We start from the raw sequence: 18020 nt of genomic DNA on the forward strand, positions 1-18020 counted from the left end.
TGCAGCGAGAACAGAAAACACTGCACTGGAGATGTATTTACATAATAACACCACCTGACAAGAGTTGCACCAGTGCTGCTGTGGCTATTTCTGGATGCATGCGTGTGAGCTCCAACTTAAACAACACCGAGGCTTATTCATCATCAGACAGGCAGTTGGCAAGAGAATTGCATAATGGATGCGCAATATGTGGCACCCTAGCAACATTCATGCGTGCTAGCGGGCGTTTGGAGTTTCAGAGAATTCTCCCCTGAAATATGACGACAGCTCTTAATGTTATCACTCCTCTCAATTTGATCTTTGCTTCCTTTTGTTAGTGTAACCACTCCCTCTATTAGATGTCATTAAAAATCAACTTGACTAGACCAAGAGATTCTCAACCTTTCTTGTTCCTCAAAAATAAAGTAATACATACTTATTCAGATGTTGACCTTTGATTCTTCACTTAGACTTATATTTTCTATTAACAAGATATTTTAGTTGTCCATTAAAGCTGCACTAATACATTTTTCTATTAATAAGTTAGCGACTAGCTGGTGGTGGACTTACATTTGCCAAGTGGCCAAAAACACAACTTCAAATTAATGCTAATGTTGCTCTGATTCAGCTGAATGTGTTAACAGGCAACTTTTTGCTAACAGTTCATCATAACAACTTTAGATTATATTATACTATTATAATACTGTTTGTCATTGTTGTGTTTACAGCTTGTTGTGCTGCCCCCAAGTGGCCAAAGAAATAAATGTATGCAGGTACGCTTCAACAGAGTAGTGTTCATTACATGGATACTGAATTATTTGTGTTATCTGTTTGTCTACCTTGTGTTTTACAAGGTATAAGTATAAGCATGACAATGCATTTGTGGATTATAGAGATCATTTTCATGTCCGATAAATCACCTGTGTCCCTGTGAAGCTCCAGATCATTAAGGCTGATTGTATTAAGTGAAAGTACATTAACTTTAAAACTGACTTCACACCAAAGTATTGTAGCAGCAGCGTAGAAGAAAAGAAGAGAATAGCTGAACAAAATACTCAATTAATGCTGAGGTAACCAGCACAGTTTTAAAAAGTCCCTGAGCTGACACCCGTCGGTGTACAGCACATCAGGCTCCACATGGCTGATGCTGCCTGGTGTACATTGCACATTAGGTTTCCCTTATGCAGGGCTCCTGGGACTCTGCAGCACCTAAACTGTGCATACTTTAACTCCCCTTATCAGTGAGCATTGTGAAAAGCTCCGCCATGCATGAGTGAATAAACCAACAAACACAAAGAAGAGGTGCTCCACTGGGGCAAATGATAATCAAAATGCACCATATCACAGTAATGCAATACACATGAATCTGTGCGTCTTCTTAAGTTATGTCAACGGTAGGGTTAGATGTGTCAGTAAGACAATGTAACAAAATTGCATCACTGACTTATTTTAAGGTCCAGTCACACACACAGCCATCTAGAAACAAACAACTTTTATCTCACCCTCATATTGAGATGTTTGATGACTTTCAACTCATTTTTCAATGTCAGCCACATTATTTACAGTACTATCAGATCATGTGCCAAGTCATTTCATCAGAGCCTGACATACGATGCACACGCACTACTTATTCTTTTTCATTTGATGCATATTTCTACATTGTCAAATAGTGAATCCAAATAAAATAATTTCATTTCATCAGTTGAATTTGACCATTGCTATTTAAACCCATCTCGTGTAGCATCACTGGAGCCACTGAACACACGTAACAGTACCCATAGTGACGGCAACAATTTATCATCTCTTGTATGGGAAACATTCACTGACATGTCGAACTACCTTTGCATGAGGAGTGTCACTATGATTAACATCAATTTCCTTGCAATAAATGAAAACAAAAAGGTAGAAAAAGTGAACTCATTTAGAAGATTCAGATTGTTCAAGACAACACAGTTGGAAACTGGAGCACAGGAAAACTGAGGGTACTGTAGTTTTAAAAAAAATAGGGAAAAGCCATTTGAATTTTTCTGCACTGATTTGAGCAAAGAGCTGTCAGGCTCATACGTACAGCAATAAGGCTGATTTACCTGTAAGCAAACTAGGAGATGATGCTGAGGTGATGTTAATGCAGTAAAATAGCCTTTACTTATTTATCATGGAACATTTACTGGAGCTTTAACTTCCAGACCCCATTGTGGCCCAACTAAACTGCAGTTAAGATAAATGACCCGTAACTTAAAAGGGAAAAGGTTCAGTAGTTTTCAGTTCACTGTTTTTCTGGGGTCCAACATTTTCAAAATCATTTCACTGAGCACCACACCGATTTCTGTTGATTATTATAACAGCTCAGCTAGAAAGATATATTTAGACATAACATAAGATAAAACCTGAGTAGTAATCCTTATTAACAGATGAGACATTTTATTCTTGCCCAGTCTTACTATACCTACGCAATCTCAATCTCAAAAACCAAAGCTTTTGCCTTTGGTCTGTTGTCATGGCAGCCATGAACTTTTACTGACAGATCCAGTGAGATAGATCCTGGAAACTGCCATCACCACCACCACCTGCTTTCCCTTCAGTCAGTTACGCATTGAATCTAAGACACAAGTATGCCGGTGGGAACCTCTTTCTGCAGCTGAAAGTATATCCTCGACATGTTCATGCAGTAAATGTTATTGTTAAAGAATGGGCATATAATGCAGACAATAACAATTCAACTGGTGCATATGTGTGTATAATCTATGCATGGTTACTCACCACATGAGGAAACATTATTTGTGAAAAATGCTATCCTTTTACAAACCTGACTATTCAGTATGTTTGACGGGTGGAGAAAGAACAAAGATAATGGAAAGCAGTCTGATTCTATGTTAAAGCACACCCCCAATCACTCGACACCACGTTACCACACCATCATTGTCCAGCATGTCAGCCCACTGTTTTCTTAGAATTACACTAAGTTCAGTCAACAAGACCAGAAAATAGATGGTCAGCTGTTTCAGCAGTGTGTTGACAGCTGTCTAAACTAAGATAAAGGATGTCCCAGAGGACTGTCATTACTTAAGACGACAGAACAGCAATAAACAGAAAAATAAATAAAAATAATTAAAGGACCACATGAAGCGTTTGTCAGCCTCCTAACTTTAGCTCAGAAATATGCTACTAATGACAACTATTGAGTACTAGTGATGTATGCTGAGAACTAAAGCATGTGTACTAAGATATGCATGCATTTTTCTCAAATACATACATATGCAAATGTAAATTACTTGTATATTATACGAGAACTGCAAAGTTCTGTGGATAAAGTTAATTTTAAGTGTCATAAAAGGTACATAAATATGTGTTTCACGAGAAAGAAAATAAGTAATTATTAAAATAAAACCAAGAGTCTACAGCCATGCTAGCAGCTCTGTGAGACTGTATTTAGGCACAGTGGTGCTTTAAGATAAATGCTAACGTCAGCATGCTAACATGCTCACAATAACAATGCTAATATGCTGATGTTTAGCAGGTATAATGTTCTCCATGTTCACCATATTAGTTTAGCATGTTAGCATGCCAACATTTGCTAATTAATGTTCTTTAGTGTAAACCTCACCAAGGGACAGAAACAGACAACGTTTGCAGTTTTTGTTCAGTGCTTCAGCAGCCACTGCACGTTTCTGTACATATGCAGGAATAATAAAAAGTAAATTCCTTGTGCATGTTTTTTATGTGACTATGTGTTAACTACTCTACACTGCCATTTTGGACAGGTCTCTCTGATAAAAGATATAATGCATCTCATGAGACTTTTTTAACCTGGTAAAATAGAGGTCTAATAGAATCAATAATACACAAACACGACATTACTGAAAATTTTGTATATCCACATATGTTAGGGAATAACAGATGGTGAAGTGGTTCAGCTTAATTTTCTACACTTCTTAAAGGATGTCAAGAATAGGACTTTTACATGAAAAAAGGAGGCAACATGAGAACTGAAGATTTTGTCAGTTTCACATTTTACTGATTACTCTGCATCTGTAATCTATCTCAAGCAAAGACTTTGTACATACTGTACAGTATGCACCATTAATGCATTTTGGCACAAGGACACAAGTCATTTTATGGTTCAATTCTCCCTTTAATTTCCGCTATTCCTCCTCTACTGTATATTTCTACTTTATTTCATTTCATTTTTACCCTGTATCTCTAAGAATTCTCTTTTCAAACCAGTTTCTTTTTCCTTCTCAGGTTTATTAAACATCCTGTTTCATCAGCATTTCCTCACCTTTTCCTCACTACAACAATAGTAAGATCAGTTATATATGTATATATGAAAAAAGAATTCCCTTGCACACTGTTCATGATTGCTCAAGTGTCACTGAATCACTGAATAATTTCCCCAAGCAAGCTATAATTTTCTCATTTCAAACAGTAAGAACAGCTGAGGTTGACGTTCCACCATAATTACTATAACAACACTAACAATAACCAGTTATGCTGTGTGTATTCATTTAGATATTTGATATATAACGTAGCAAACATTCTCATACCTGTCTTCATATAACATTGAGGTGGTATTAATATATTAATATTAAATTCTTATGGAAAAGTATTAAGGAGTTATGTTGGTCTCAAGATAATCAGTTCTGGCTCATTAACATACAGATTTATTCAGCGAGACGCTCCAACATCTAATCAAACCATCTACTCTGCAGGGGAGCCTGTGGAGTCAGCCTGATATTTCTATCATGTTTTGTTCTCAAGGTATTGTGTTCAACTGAATGTTCCTACAGACTGACAGACAGAATGACACTTTGCACATCATGGTTGCCATGGTGTCAAGACATAAAAGGAAACGCTGACTAAAAAGACTAAATGTGATAGAAGTACTGATGTTAGGAGGCAGGTTCAGTAGAAACTATATACCTCTTATCTGCCAGGTCTGTTTTATTGCCGACAAGCATAATGATGACATCACTTCCTCTCTCTGTCCTCACATCCTCGATCCATTTCGATGTCTGCTGGAATGAATTAACATCTGTTGAGAAAGGGAAGAAACAAAGCCAGAGTCGAATTAAAGATCCTGTTTGTACAACTGCAGTAGCATTCAATCCGCTGACATCTCTCCTGCTGATAGATGATCCAGTATGATACACACAGTACTGGAATTACACAATAAATCCATGTTGTACTGTACATGCCCAGCTCTGACGCATGTTAAAGTTCTTAATAAATCCCTTTGACCTTGCCACGTCCATTGAGTATACATGTTTGCTGGCATGTAGACTAAGGGTCGTATTGCATTCTTGGACAGGGACTTTGATGAGAGAGACCCCACGTCTTTTTCAGGGTGAAAAAAAAAAAAAAAAGAGCATGGTTTGGCGGGATGGTAACCCTTATTTTTCCATAAAATCAGGAATAAAATTCACTTCCTGAGGGCAGCCATGTGGTGCTGTGTTTTGGTCTTTGCTCTTTCAATTAAATAGAAGCCACTGACAGACTTGAGAGAGAATAATGTCACTTTCTGTCATGGAAAATGATAAATATTACACACCAACACACTAACTAAAAATAAATTACATGGGCCCTTGCCCATCTATGGATGACCAAGGGCCACCTTCTAAATACTACTGTTTGAATACTACTGTTGCACTGCACTACTGCTGTTAAGCAGAATTTAATAGATAGGTGATACAAACAAAGAAACTGACATTAGCAGTGCACTTTTTCCCGGTGAATGTTTGTTTGGTTGCTCGTTCAACAATCTCAGGTCCAGAACAAGACGTGTGTTCATGTTTGTAAGTTAGATAAGAAGGAGACTTCAGCAGGAAAGTTAATGTGGTTGTTGTTTAAAGTCTGTGGCTCTTGTGTTGTGTAGCAGGCTGCTGTCTGGCTCTGCCTATGATAGAACACTGACGTTACTGCTTTATGCGAGATTTGATTGGCTGTATGGAAACAAGTAATCCATCTATGTAGATGGGGAACAAACAGTATTTTGACGAATTAATGCAAAGATAGAGGGCGCCACCGTGAAACCAAAAAAAATGTAATGTACAAATGCCCCCCCGGTTTCCGATTTCTTTCTCCACACAGGACTTGTGGTTTACAGAGCACATATGTATGCTGTAGCAGACAAAAGAATTTGAGAAGGTGGGAGGTGAATGCAAAAAGTCTCATCTCATCATGCAGTGGATCCAATTTGCTTCTGGGAAATATCAAGGAGATATTTGATATTTGTGAAATCTCAACTTGGATTTCGCTACTCAGGGAAATCCATCTGTCACACATTTCACAATAAGAGGCAGTGAAGTTTGCGCCAAGGAGAGATGAACTCTGGCTACTTGTGTTACACAGGTAAAATACATTTTACAGGTTACAGGTGAATACATGCAGGTATAACAGAAAAGGGAGTTGGGCACTTAGTGAGCCAGCAGCGAACTCTAAGTATGAAATTCAAATACTTCATGAGGGACACTGACTTGTAATGTCGTAGACCACCACAGCCACAGTGGAGTCCCGTATATAACTGGGAATGAGGCTCCTGAAGCGCTCTTGTCCCGCTGTGTCCCAGAGCTGCAACCTCACCTGGGGTTCAGAGAGAGAAAGCTGAGGAGGCTGAGGTTATTCAGATAGTCAGAGAGCCTGGAAACAGTAGGCTCCCTCCACACACACGAGCTTACACAACAAGTGCTCTGTCATAAACATGTACAATAAGATATGCGTCTGAGCGTACACAGCACAAGATTCACACTCGGCCATTATTTACATGAGCGGACATGATGAGACTTCTGAGGTCGTACTGCTATATGAAAGATTCCCCAGGATAAACAGACATGCAGACTGGTTTGCTTATATTCATCTACATATCACAAACTAGAAAGATGACATGCTGTTCATCAGTACTGCTGGGTTTCAAGGCATGCATTACTGTAGTGATGAATATTTCTGCAGTATGTGTCTCTCTCTGAAAGAAGGAGGTTCTGCACTGCTGACACAATACAAACATTTAGCATCTTTGTCATGAAACGGAGGTTCTTACCGTTCGATCTTCCAAGTACATGGTTTTCGACAGGAAGTCAATCCCAATTGTGGCCTAGTTTAGGGAAAGAAAATATCCATGGATCAACATCACTGTAAATATCCCGTATTTACTGAGGAACTGAATAATGCAAGTTAAAGATGCAAAAGGTGAAGAGGAGGACAGATTTCTGTAAGATCCATGGTTCATTACAGTCCACATCACATCATCCCGTGTACGGGAATATCCGCAATAATGCAAGCTTATAACATTCAATTTTAGTAGATTGTTGATTCAACTCTGTGATTATTTTTGAGTTTTTAATGTCTATTGATTGAACATCAAATGCAGTCAGTTTGTAAATTAGAGCAGGTTACAGTATGTCAGGTAGTATTGTGCAAATATTCCACTTCAATAAACAGAACAGCTGTATTTTTTTCAATATGTTGTGCATTTTGTATGTTTTTTCTACTCAAATGGGCTACTTAAAATCATGGCTCTGATCATCCCACATTATCCATTTATAATAGCAATCGAATCATTCCCTTATTGTGTCACGACACAGATGGCACTGTGTTCCCTCTTCAAGGGATGTTTAGTTTCCGCAGCCAAGCCCACGGCTTTCTGCTTTGCTGCCTGCCATGATATCATCAGGTGCTCTGGCTTGGACAAATCAAAACCTACAAATCAATGTTAAACTGCAGATCTGGGTTTGTTTGTTTTACTGATTTTTTTTGATGCCAGAACCGTTCAGTTTTGGACATGCGACAATAAACTTTAAGATCTCACAATTACAAATTCAAAATAAAACACTGCATGTAAAACATTGATTGCTATGAAATTCAGTATTAGCCGTATTAACTATTCTATTAGTGTTTGCAGTCATGGACCATGTGTTGGAAATCTTCCTAATATTCTATTAGACAGTATGCAGTTTAAATATTTTATGAACAATAGATGCATTGTGAGAGACAGAAGAGTTTGGAATGAGAGACTTTTAATGACAGCTGGTTAAGGAAGATGTGGTTCGTGACCCGTTCATGTGGCGCATCCAGATGTTTGGTGCCTCAGTGTACGTGCGAGGGGGTGAGGGTGTAAAGGGCTCGATGGTAGCTGGTGTAGGACTGACCCAGGATTACGCAGCAGTCCCCAGCTGCATGTTTAAAGCCTGTGTGACCCCAACCTGCAAACCCCAGCACTGGCCAGCTGGAGCACGTACTGTAGATGGCTGATAGGTCTGCTAGACTGACAGGGAATGTCTGCACAGGATGCAGTTTCCTACTTGTATTTAAACAGCCAAATTTATTTTGATACATTTTATTTGCACTGAGATACGTTTTGATACATTTGTACCCATCTGTGATTAAGCAGGTGGTCTGTTGTGTTTGTCTATGTTAGGCAGTCCAGAAGGGTGCCCACTGCCCAATTTGACAGAACTGGGCATCAGCAGCTTGATCACGCACTCGTTTCCTTGGCGATGCCAGCTACCACAGTGGACTAACTCAGAGAGTCTGGCATGAAGACAGGACATCATTAATACTCTTCCTTTACACTCAGTCAGATCAAGCACAGCCAGGCTGAAAATAAACAGCATCAAAGAATTACAATTATAAAGTAAAATAAAACATTTTTTAAATTATTATTTTTATTATCAGCACCAAAACAGAGAGGTGGATTACATGAACTTCCCAACGAAATCCCCTATTTATTCTGGCAGAATATGCTTTAAAAGTATTTAACAACTTTCTGTCTTTCTGTCACTGGAATGCAAACAAAAATCTGTGTGCCGAAGGAGTTAAATTGGCCCACCACAACAGCCCATAAAAATAACTTTGAAATTAAAGACGTTTTGAACATTTGGGTCACCTGAGAAAACTTTGACTTGGAATGTTATTATAGACACAACACCTTGAATGAAGTTAAAGCAATAGAGATGTTGCAGGAGTTTTTCTTGGAGGTGCTGTAGGCTCTTTCTGGGCCCAGTTTTAAATATAGAATCCCACAGAAAGCTATACATGAACAGATTAGATCACCAGAAATAATTAATATTCTTTTTAAATTTTTAACTAGCGCACATCGTCAGAAGACAGACCATGGCTCTCTGGCCCATTCTGCCAGGGAATAGGGCAAAAATGCTTTTTAACTGAGGGATTTCACATATTTTAAACGTATTTTTGACATTTTAACTTGAATGTGGCCTTAAGATATTGGTCTTAAAATATTTTTGGAAATCATCATTAAATGAGTTGATTTTGACGCGGATTTTTGATGTGTGAGTACATCAGGAGACATTAACTGCTGTGGCGAAAGACTCCAAATAATGTATCTTACTAAAGCAACCATGTCAGCTGACCAAAACTAGTATTTGCATTAGTACAATTATCTTAAATATCCATTCCTTTTCTCTTCATATGTCAAGTCCATTACCAGCAACAAACTGGATTTGCAAATAATTCTTTGTCTTAGTTTATTTGTAGGTGAATGTATCAATTTCCCAGTTACCACATATGCGTATATAAATACAAGGAATGAGAGAATATGAGCTAAGACTAGAGCCTAAACAATCAATTGATTAATGGATTAGTCGACAGACAGAAAATTAATCAGCAACTATTTTGATTATCAATTCATCGTTTCAGTCACTTTTTAAGCAAAAATGCCAAATTGCCACTGATATCAGCTTTTCAAAGGTAAAGATTTTATGCTTTTTGTTGTCATATATCACATATCAAGCTTTGGGTTTTGGACATTTGAAAAGGTCACCTTGAGCTCTGACAAAATATAATCATTTACTATTTTCAGACATTTTATAGATAAAACGAAAATTTTGGAAACTAATTGGCAGATTAATCGAACATAGTCATTAGTTGCAGCCCTAGTTATGACAATAACGCTTGTTCTGCTATAGACCAGGGTCACATAATATATAAATAACTAATATGTGCATTAATGTTTCCCTGGATGAGTGATAAGAATGGAGGAAGGTGAGCGTTTGTCTGCTCAGTCAAGCCACTGTGACAGTCATGGAAGCAGGGTAGGTGTTGCAGTGGGTTGGTATGCACTCGAAAACGGTGAATCAGCTGGTACTCACACACAGATGATTTTTCAGGAGGTTTATTATGGAACCTTGTAATCCCTTTGCTGTTGAATTGTTGTCCTGAGCTACAGACCTTATCTGGGACATCCCAGCTGTCATCAGACAGTGTGGTGTAAGGGGGTCAAACAAGCTGATTTTTCCAAATGAAGATGGATTTCTGACAAATACTACTACGTTCAACCAGATGGAAAAGGTAGCACAAGTAGCATTACTGGATTGACACATGGGGAAGTGTGTCGAGCAATAGCAGTACAAAAATCCCCGCTCCACTTTTGACTTGGCCATAACATTATCTCAATTTGCTGAATATTTACATTGAGACAGTAAATGTACTTTAGTAGTACACAATTTATTGTGGTGAATTCTGAAAGGAAGTTATAGGATGATTAATGTGGAAAGTGTTTCAGCAGTGGGCAAAATACTGCAGTGACGGATTAGGCCTTAAATATAGTGAGGAGAAGGGATGTTTGTGACTTTTTGGTGACAGCAGGAGTAGGAACGATCAAACACTTCACGATGATTCCAAAAAAACAGTCTCTGAGCCAACATACATGCCACTGATTCCAGTGAGCACTGTCTACCAGCCCACCTCTTTATACTGAGCACAGGCTTCACAGTTTACTACAACTCAGGGTTCACCTGTGAGGAAGTCATGGAGCGAACTAAATCATATTTGCACAGGCAAGATGTTGGATTTATGACCCAACAGATATGCCACATTTGGCTTTAATCATTGCATCTAACTTAATTAACAAATGCAGCATTTTAACTTGGAATATTTTTGTGTTTCTCTAATATGGTATTTCTGCTTCGATATGAATACTTCTTCCACCACTGCTGTTCCCACCAGGACTTTCAAGGTCCTCCATCTGGCAGGGACGCTGTTAAACCAACAGACCTTGAGTCACAGTAAGCATACTGGTATTTGCTTACAGCGCCGTATTTGACAGCAGTTTGTGAACACACAAAATCTGATTAATTTGAAGTTTCCTGCCAACACAAGACGGAATAGATGAATCTATGATCATGCCTTCTTCATCCGACAGCAGGCTGTGGTAATAATATATGTAGACATAAAATTTACAGCATGCCACATTTGTAACCACAGTAATGAGCAGTCTATTTAACTCACTTTACTTATGTCACAATGCATTATGGGTAGATTTGTAATCCACATTCATTTAAGGTTAAACCAATCTTCCAATCCTGATAGCAGACTGGGTTGTTGCAGCAGCAGAGAGAAACAAGCTGCAACTAATAATTTTTATTCATCATTTAGTTTTAAAAACATTAGGAAATAGTGACAACTATTTTCCAAAACCCAAGGGGACATCTTCAAACTGTTATCAGACCAACAGTTCAATTGGTCAATAATCCATTGTTGAATTTACAATGATATAACACTGAGAAAAGCAGCAAATTCTCACATTTGAGAAGCTGAAACCTTGGCATTGTTGCTTGATAATTGACTTAAACGATTAATTAATTCAGTTTCAAGTTTCATTTATTAGAGTTTGACAAGGTTTTTAAACAGTAAATCCTGAAATGCGTTAAATATAACAGCTATCAACATCATAAGCAAAAGCAAGAAATTGCTGCAGATTCATTTTCTGTTGATTGACTAATCAATTATTCGACTAATTGTTTCAGCTCTATAGAAGATATAAATGTATCTTAAAACAAGTTTAGATATATTGTCTCTAACATTTACCATGCATTATCTTTGAACTGTTGAAAATTCCTGTTTTAGGGGTGCAACTAACTGACGATTATTTTCATCATAAATGAATCTGCTCAGTATTTACTCAAACAATAGATTAGCCTAATTGTTTGGTTTATATAATGTCAGAAAATAGGGGGAAATGCCCATCACAATTTCCTAGAATCCAAGGTGATGTCTTCAAAATGCTTGTTTTGACTAGCAGTCTAAAACTCAGTGATATTCATTTTACTATTACATAGGACAAGGAAAAGGAGCACAGCCTCACAATTGAGAAGCTGGAACCAAAATATGTAAACTATTTTCTACTAATCAATTGTTTCAGTTCTATGCGGTTTACTCAAATAGGGTAATACATAGATACATTTTGTGGAAGATTCTTTGCAAACTAAACCATTTTCATATTTAGAGTAATAAAAAAAAAAAACTGAAATACAGAAAGAAGACCACAATGGTATTAAGTAAAATTTCACACCTTCATTGTCTTATCCTCTGCTTCAAATTGTCGCGAAGCGTGACATTGTATATATTTTTGAAATGTCCAATAAATCAGATTCACCAGTTCACCAGTTGCTACACTAAATAGCTGAGTATTTGGGCAGAGCAAACAGATCTGACTGACTGCTCCACCACAGCTGACAAAAGCGCTCTGCCTCTGGAGGGCTCCGAGCCCTTTAGCATGTGCTGCCAGGCAGTGAGGACGCCTGCCTCTGTCTCTCTCGGCTGGGTGGCTGCTTGATGGGAGTCTGCTGCTTTAGAGGCAGCAAATCTGGCCTTAGTCATCCTCCTGCTGACTAAAGCCACTACCACGCTCGGTTTCATCTTTCTGATGGCCCTCGGTCTCTAAATATACTGCCACTCTTCCTTCAAAGGACTGAGCTGGATCTGCTCAAATCTAAAAGCTTGACAAACATGAAAACACAAACATGTGGGGATTCACTATGTAGGCCTGGAAACCGTGACTTCATAAATCTTCTCATCAGGACAGATGTCTCCTGCAGGCTCACATTCATAGCATCTTTCCACCCTCACTGGGCAAATCTAGCCTCGCCTCTGAGCAGCAGCATCAACACTCAAACTGAGCTAAGGCATGCAGCATTTTAATTAATACTCAATGGTCTTAGGAGATGAACTAGAAAAAAACTGCAAAATCTTTTACAGCCCTACCTAGCACTGAGCCAGGGAGAAAAAAGAAGTGGCATTAGGGACACACATACACACACACATTTAGGAGAGACTGAGCTTTAGCTTTAATCTATGGCTACAAAGCAGAGGTTACGGCAACCATAACAAAATCATTAATCCACTATCTGGCAAAAGAAGAAGAAGGTGACTGTAAGAAGGGAATGACGAGGCTGTTTTGTGGACGTAGGGTTAAGTGGTGGATTCAAATGGCTTTGTTTTACACACAAATAAAATAACCAACTGATTTTCATATTCCTCCCTGGCTGCTGTTATCATTTGGTGCACAGGCCATTACAATAGCATGGGGCAGAGAGTGACATTAAACAGCATATGGGGACATTATTAAATGAGCTGATGCTATCTATCGGCATCTGTCTGCCTAGCATGCTGCCTGTCCACTTCCAATGGAAGGACATGGCTGAAAAAGCGAGGGTGAGAAGGTGCTCTCTGTCCCTTCAGGCCTCATCACAGCGAGGCCGGTGCATACGGCCATTTGTCTAGAAAACCAAGTTCCCACATGCTCCTCAGAATGACTGCACTTAGTGCTGACTTTGATGGCTGTTGGATTTCAGAGTCGTAATTTATCCAGCTGCATTCAGGTTGGAAGTTACAGCAGTGGCCTTGGAGCGAGACAGACTGCAGGCAACAACAGACGCCCACATTCACTCCAGGTAATTGCACTTAGGAGTGTGCTACTCTCTGAAAATGATGCAGGAAATGATCGTGTCACATTTGCTATCCATGCATTATAGGCCTTATTTATAAAGATATTAATCTCACTAGAGTCATAACATATTGCATAATACTGGATTGAAATAGAGCAGGGGTTTTCAAAGTCTGCCACTGTGGGCCCCCACTCAGACAAAACTGACACAACAATAACAATAATAATATTAACAGAATTTGGCACTCCTATTATTATTATTCTTTGTCTTACTTCTATTTGGGGGATAATTCTGCACTAACTTTTAGAACTACAATTCCTATAATAATTTGGGGGATATAAACACGAAGTATAATGTTGCCATGGATTCAGTGAGTTACTATGTGGCTGACAACTTGTAGCCTATATTATCTACATTTTGGCACCATTAAAAATATGCCAAATTAGCTATTAGTAGTTCCTGTTTGCAAAATACCCACAAATGTACGGACTCACTGGATTACTTTGATACTGAAGAAAACTTAAAAACATGATGATTCTCAAGCAAGTCCTGGAGTCATTTCTAAGTGGATTTATTGATGTTTATCTGCCGACATCAGAGACAATGATATCCTCAGACCTCAGTCACTCTGATTCTTAAAATATTTGGTTGTAAATTGATGTAAATTGCAGCAATCTGGCACTAAGGGTTTTAAAGTAACTTAATTGCCTCCATGAGCTGTGTGTTACAGCTGCTGCTGCAGCTGTGACTGTTGGCCGTGTTGATAAGCTGGCCAAATCAATGGGCCAAACTACAATAACTAACTTTGTGTTGTTTTTAGAACACCAGCATGCACCTTTCACCTCACGCCTCAGGTCTCTCCCTTCGTGCCCCACCTCCTCAACTCTCCCTTGCCCACCTGGGGAGGCATACCTCATAGTTTGAAAACCTCTCCATTCCACTATCAGCTAATCATCCAGCAAAAACTCTCCCCTTTTTAACAAGAATTTATGAACGGATTCATTTCTTTTCCCACCATTGAGACGCTGATAAGGTAAGATGTTGGGTTATAGCTGTTATAATAACTCTGCTTCCCAGTCTTTGAGTCCACAGCCAACTTTGACAAATGTAAGCCTGTTCCATTGCCAACGGTAACAAAAGAGATGTTTAAAGAAATACCTATGCATCATGAAGATTCAGCAACTTAACAACACAAAGACATGAGCCCTAACAGTCAGTGTGAAATGTCTGGCTCTGTAGTCTTTCATGACTTATGAATGTAGAAATATAAGAGGATACAGCAGCATCACAGGGCAGTCTAATCCACACACAATGAGCCATCCAAATCTCATTTCAGCACAGCACAGTACTTGTGCGAACACTGAAGAATAGAGACGTGTTTTTTCTTTCATACTTTTTTTTTTTTTTTTGGGGTTTAGCAGGATTCAGTAAGGCCAAAGAAGACACTGATAATATAGTGAAAACTAACTGAATAGAAGCTGAACAATATTTTTGACCATGTTCAACCCTCAGTCTGTGTACCAGATGTTGTGCTCTCCGTGCTGTGCAATTCTCTCAAAGCAAATGTTCGACATTTTGGGAAAAGCCAACGTGGAAGTGCCAAAAACTGCAGTACCACGAATGGCCACTTGAAGCTGGCTCCAAAAGCGAGTCAATCCCCATACAGCCCCATGTTAAAATGTCCAACTTTACAGCAGAAATAAACATGTTTACAGCCTGGTAGAAAAAACTGTTTTGATCTCTATAGCTAATTTTTCCCTTCATGACAACCCTGAGGGGGATGGATTTTTATATAACTCACCTATTAAAATTATATTAAAGCTATAATATGTTATGCATAATAAAGGACGTGGCCACTTTGAGTGACATGTGAGTGCCCTATCAGGTGGCTAGCCGCTAGGTGGTTTCATCAACCAGGCTTCATTCGACCTGCCTCAGCTCCACCGCTTCACAACAGCTCTTCAGAAACCTATGTATCACATCATGGACACTACGTTCATTTTTTTTATACAGTCTATGCAGGAAACCAGTGGAGACTCTAGAGAGTTACTGATCACAGCCATGAAATAGTCCAGCACATAAACCCCATAAAACGGCAAACTGACATATTTACTCTTTGGTTTTTGTGAGGATTAAATAAATGAGATATTACTTGTCAATTAGTGAGCATTAGAGGTGCTGGTTGACAGGTTTTGTTACCTTTGGACAGAGCCAAGCTAGCTTTTCCCCGTTTTCAGTCTTTGTGCTAAGCTGAGGTAGCCAGCTGCTGGCGGTACCCTTATACTGAGCAGACAAATGAGAGTGGTATCTATCTTCTTATTTAACTCTCTGCTAGAAAGCCAATAAGCGTATTTCCCAAAATGTCGACCTATTCCTTTAATAAACTTCCATTCCAGGTGATAGAGAGACAGTTTTAATTATAGATGTGTATACTGAGAGAGGACAAGAAAGTCAAGTTAGATGGAGAAGGTGAGGAAAAAGGAGGCACGGCTTAGATTGAAAACTGAAGCAATCTTTAGAGACTGCTGTAGATGATTTAAAGGAAGGGCCAGATTAACACTTTGGGATTGAAGCCCATGTCTCAATCTTTAGATGGACCAGTAGGCTGCAGAACATTATGAACTCTACTGGCCTGATGGCAAGCATGCTGGCCAATTTTATACCTGATGGAAATGTCTATTCCGACTCAAAAGATATTTTTAAATGAAAGTATCAACCCTTCAAATTAAAATAGAGAGACTGTATAGTAGGATAAGGTGAGGTTCAGGTTTTGGTCAAAAAGACACATCATTCATCGCCAAGAAAGGCCTCTGAGTCTCTGTGGACTCTCTGCACTGCCAGTTAATATTTTTTATATAATCCACAATCAAACACACGTTAAACAAGACTCCCTCATCACTAGTTAAATAAAAATAAATGTTCTATTATCAAGCTAACGGCTTCTGAAATTTAAATCATAGCGCAATCTTGAATGGTTGAAATCTTACATTGCAATTTAACTTAAAAGCAGACAGCTGGAGCCTACAGTTTGTTAGCATGACAGAGATTCTTCCTTCTGGCAAGCGTAACACGTTCAGTGTTCTCATATACTGATGATATTTCAGTGTTTCTTAGGTTAATCTGCATATGCTTTTTCACACATAAGTCTTCACTTCCCTGAGTGAGTTAAAGGACACACACACTCCAAACTATATGAGAAGGAGGGCAGAATAGCTTTGAGATTTATTTTTAATTCCTTTTTTATTACTATACAAGTAGATACTTTTTGCTTATAAAGCAATAATACTGCAGGTTTTATTTAAGGGTCCTTTGTGTGGCTGCAGATGCTTGCAAAGACCTCTGTAAGTGCTGTAGCTGCAGAAGCAATATTCTGTTTCAAGATGACGAGTGAGATTAGGCTGCTTTGGAGAACAAGCTTAGAAATAGTGATCGCCTGAGGGTCCACAGTGCTCTTGATGTTGTTCAGTTCAAAGGTGTCTGTTTTAACATCCATGTTGGCTAGAACATCCTCATTTAACACACACACACACAAAAATAGTTATTTCTGGTGAATTAATTTCCTTGATTATTATGTCTTTGATTTATGTATAGCTGTATGTTTCACTATCGAAGGAAAGACACAAAGCAGTGTGACTGATCAATAGAGACAAAATTGATCAATAGAGACAAAATATTCACTCTCAGTGCCTGCCGTAGCACCTACCTGATATGTGTTGTCAAAGCTGTCATACATGAACCGTGTGATCAGAGACGTCTTTCCAACTGCAAGAGAAGAAAAAGACAGAATGTGTTAAATGAGAGACAAGAGGCTTTGTCTTCCTCTATTCAGACACTCAATAAATGTAACAGCGGGATTGGTTGTTATGGTTTCTGCCATGGCTGTCACTGCTGCCCAGGGAGCTCATTACTGTGTGTGGGGGTAACCAGGAGGTCAGCAGGGTCATCAGGTCCAGATGTAATTACAGTGCTACTGCCGCTACTGGCATTATGTGTGTTCCCAAAACACATACATTTCCCATTTAATATATTTAATGGGGCGAGCAGGGTGATGAGATGCAAAGATGCAAACTCATTTTTACAGAAAAAAAGGAAACCTGAGGGAAAAGTCAATAGCCTTTTCAGTTAAAAGACCGTTATCTGTGGGCTTCAGCAGTTTTGCTGACAGTTTCAGTTTTGCTGACATTTACAGTTGTCTGTCATCTGCATAGCATTGAAACTGAATGCTAAGCCAACGCACTGACTAATCAAGTCTAATAAAATGACATCTGGTTGGTTTTAAAAACTGTGAACACCTATTTTCTCAATCATCTTTGAGGGATCAGCGATGGAGTTCTACATGAACACACAGTTTTCTGTTAGAGT

At 38.8% G+C, this 18020-nt stretch overlaps 1 protein-coding gene across 2 annotated transcripts in view; it reads right to left on the minus strand.

The window, feature by feature from the left end:
• Window positions 1-18020, minus strand: part of rab6ba (RAB6B, member RAS oncogene family a) — a 50906-nt gene that overhangs the window by 10318 nt on the left and 22568 nt on the right. Inside the window, exons 2-5 of one of the 2 annotated variants that reach the window (XM_044199198.1) lie at window positions 17362-17420; window positions 7013-7066; window positions 6453-6579; window positions 4900-5011 (exon numbers count right to left, since the gene is read on the minus strand). In XM_044199198.1, the coding sequence (XP_044055133.1) occupies window positions 4900-5011; window positions 6453-6579; window positions 7013-7066; window positions 17362-17420 (352 nt within the window). The remainder of the gene's footprint in view (window positions 1-4899; window positions 5012-6452; window positions 6580-7012; window positions 7067-17361; window positions 17421-18020) is intronic. The other variant, XM_044199199.1, reaches the window with a different exon arrangement.

This window comes from Siniperca chuatsi, linkage group LG6 (genome assembly GCF_020085105.1).
Source record: "Siniperca chuatsi isolate FFG_IHB_CAS linkage group LG6, ASM2008510v1, whole genome shotgun sequence".
Taxonomy (NCBI): Eukaryota; Metazoa; Chordata; class Actinopteri; order Centrarchiformes; family Sinipercidae; genus Siniperca; species Siniperca chuatsi.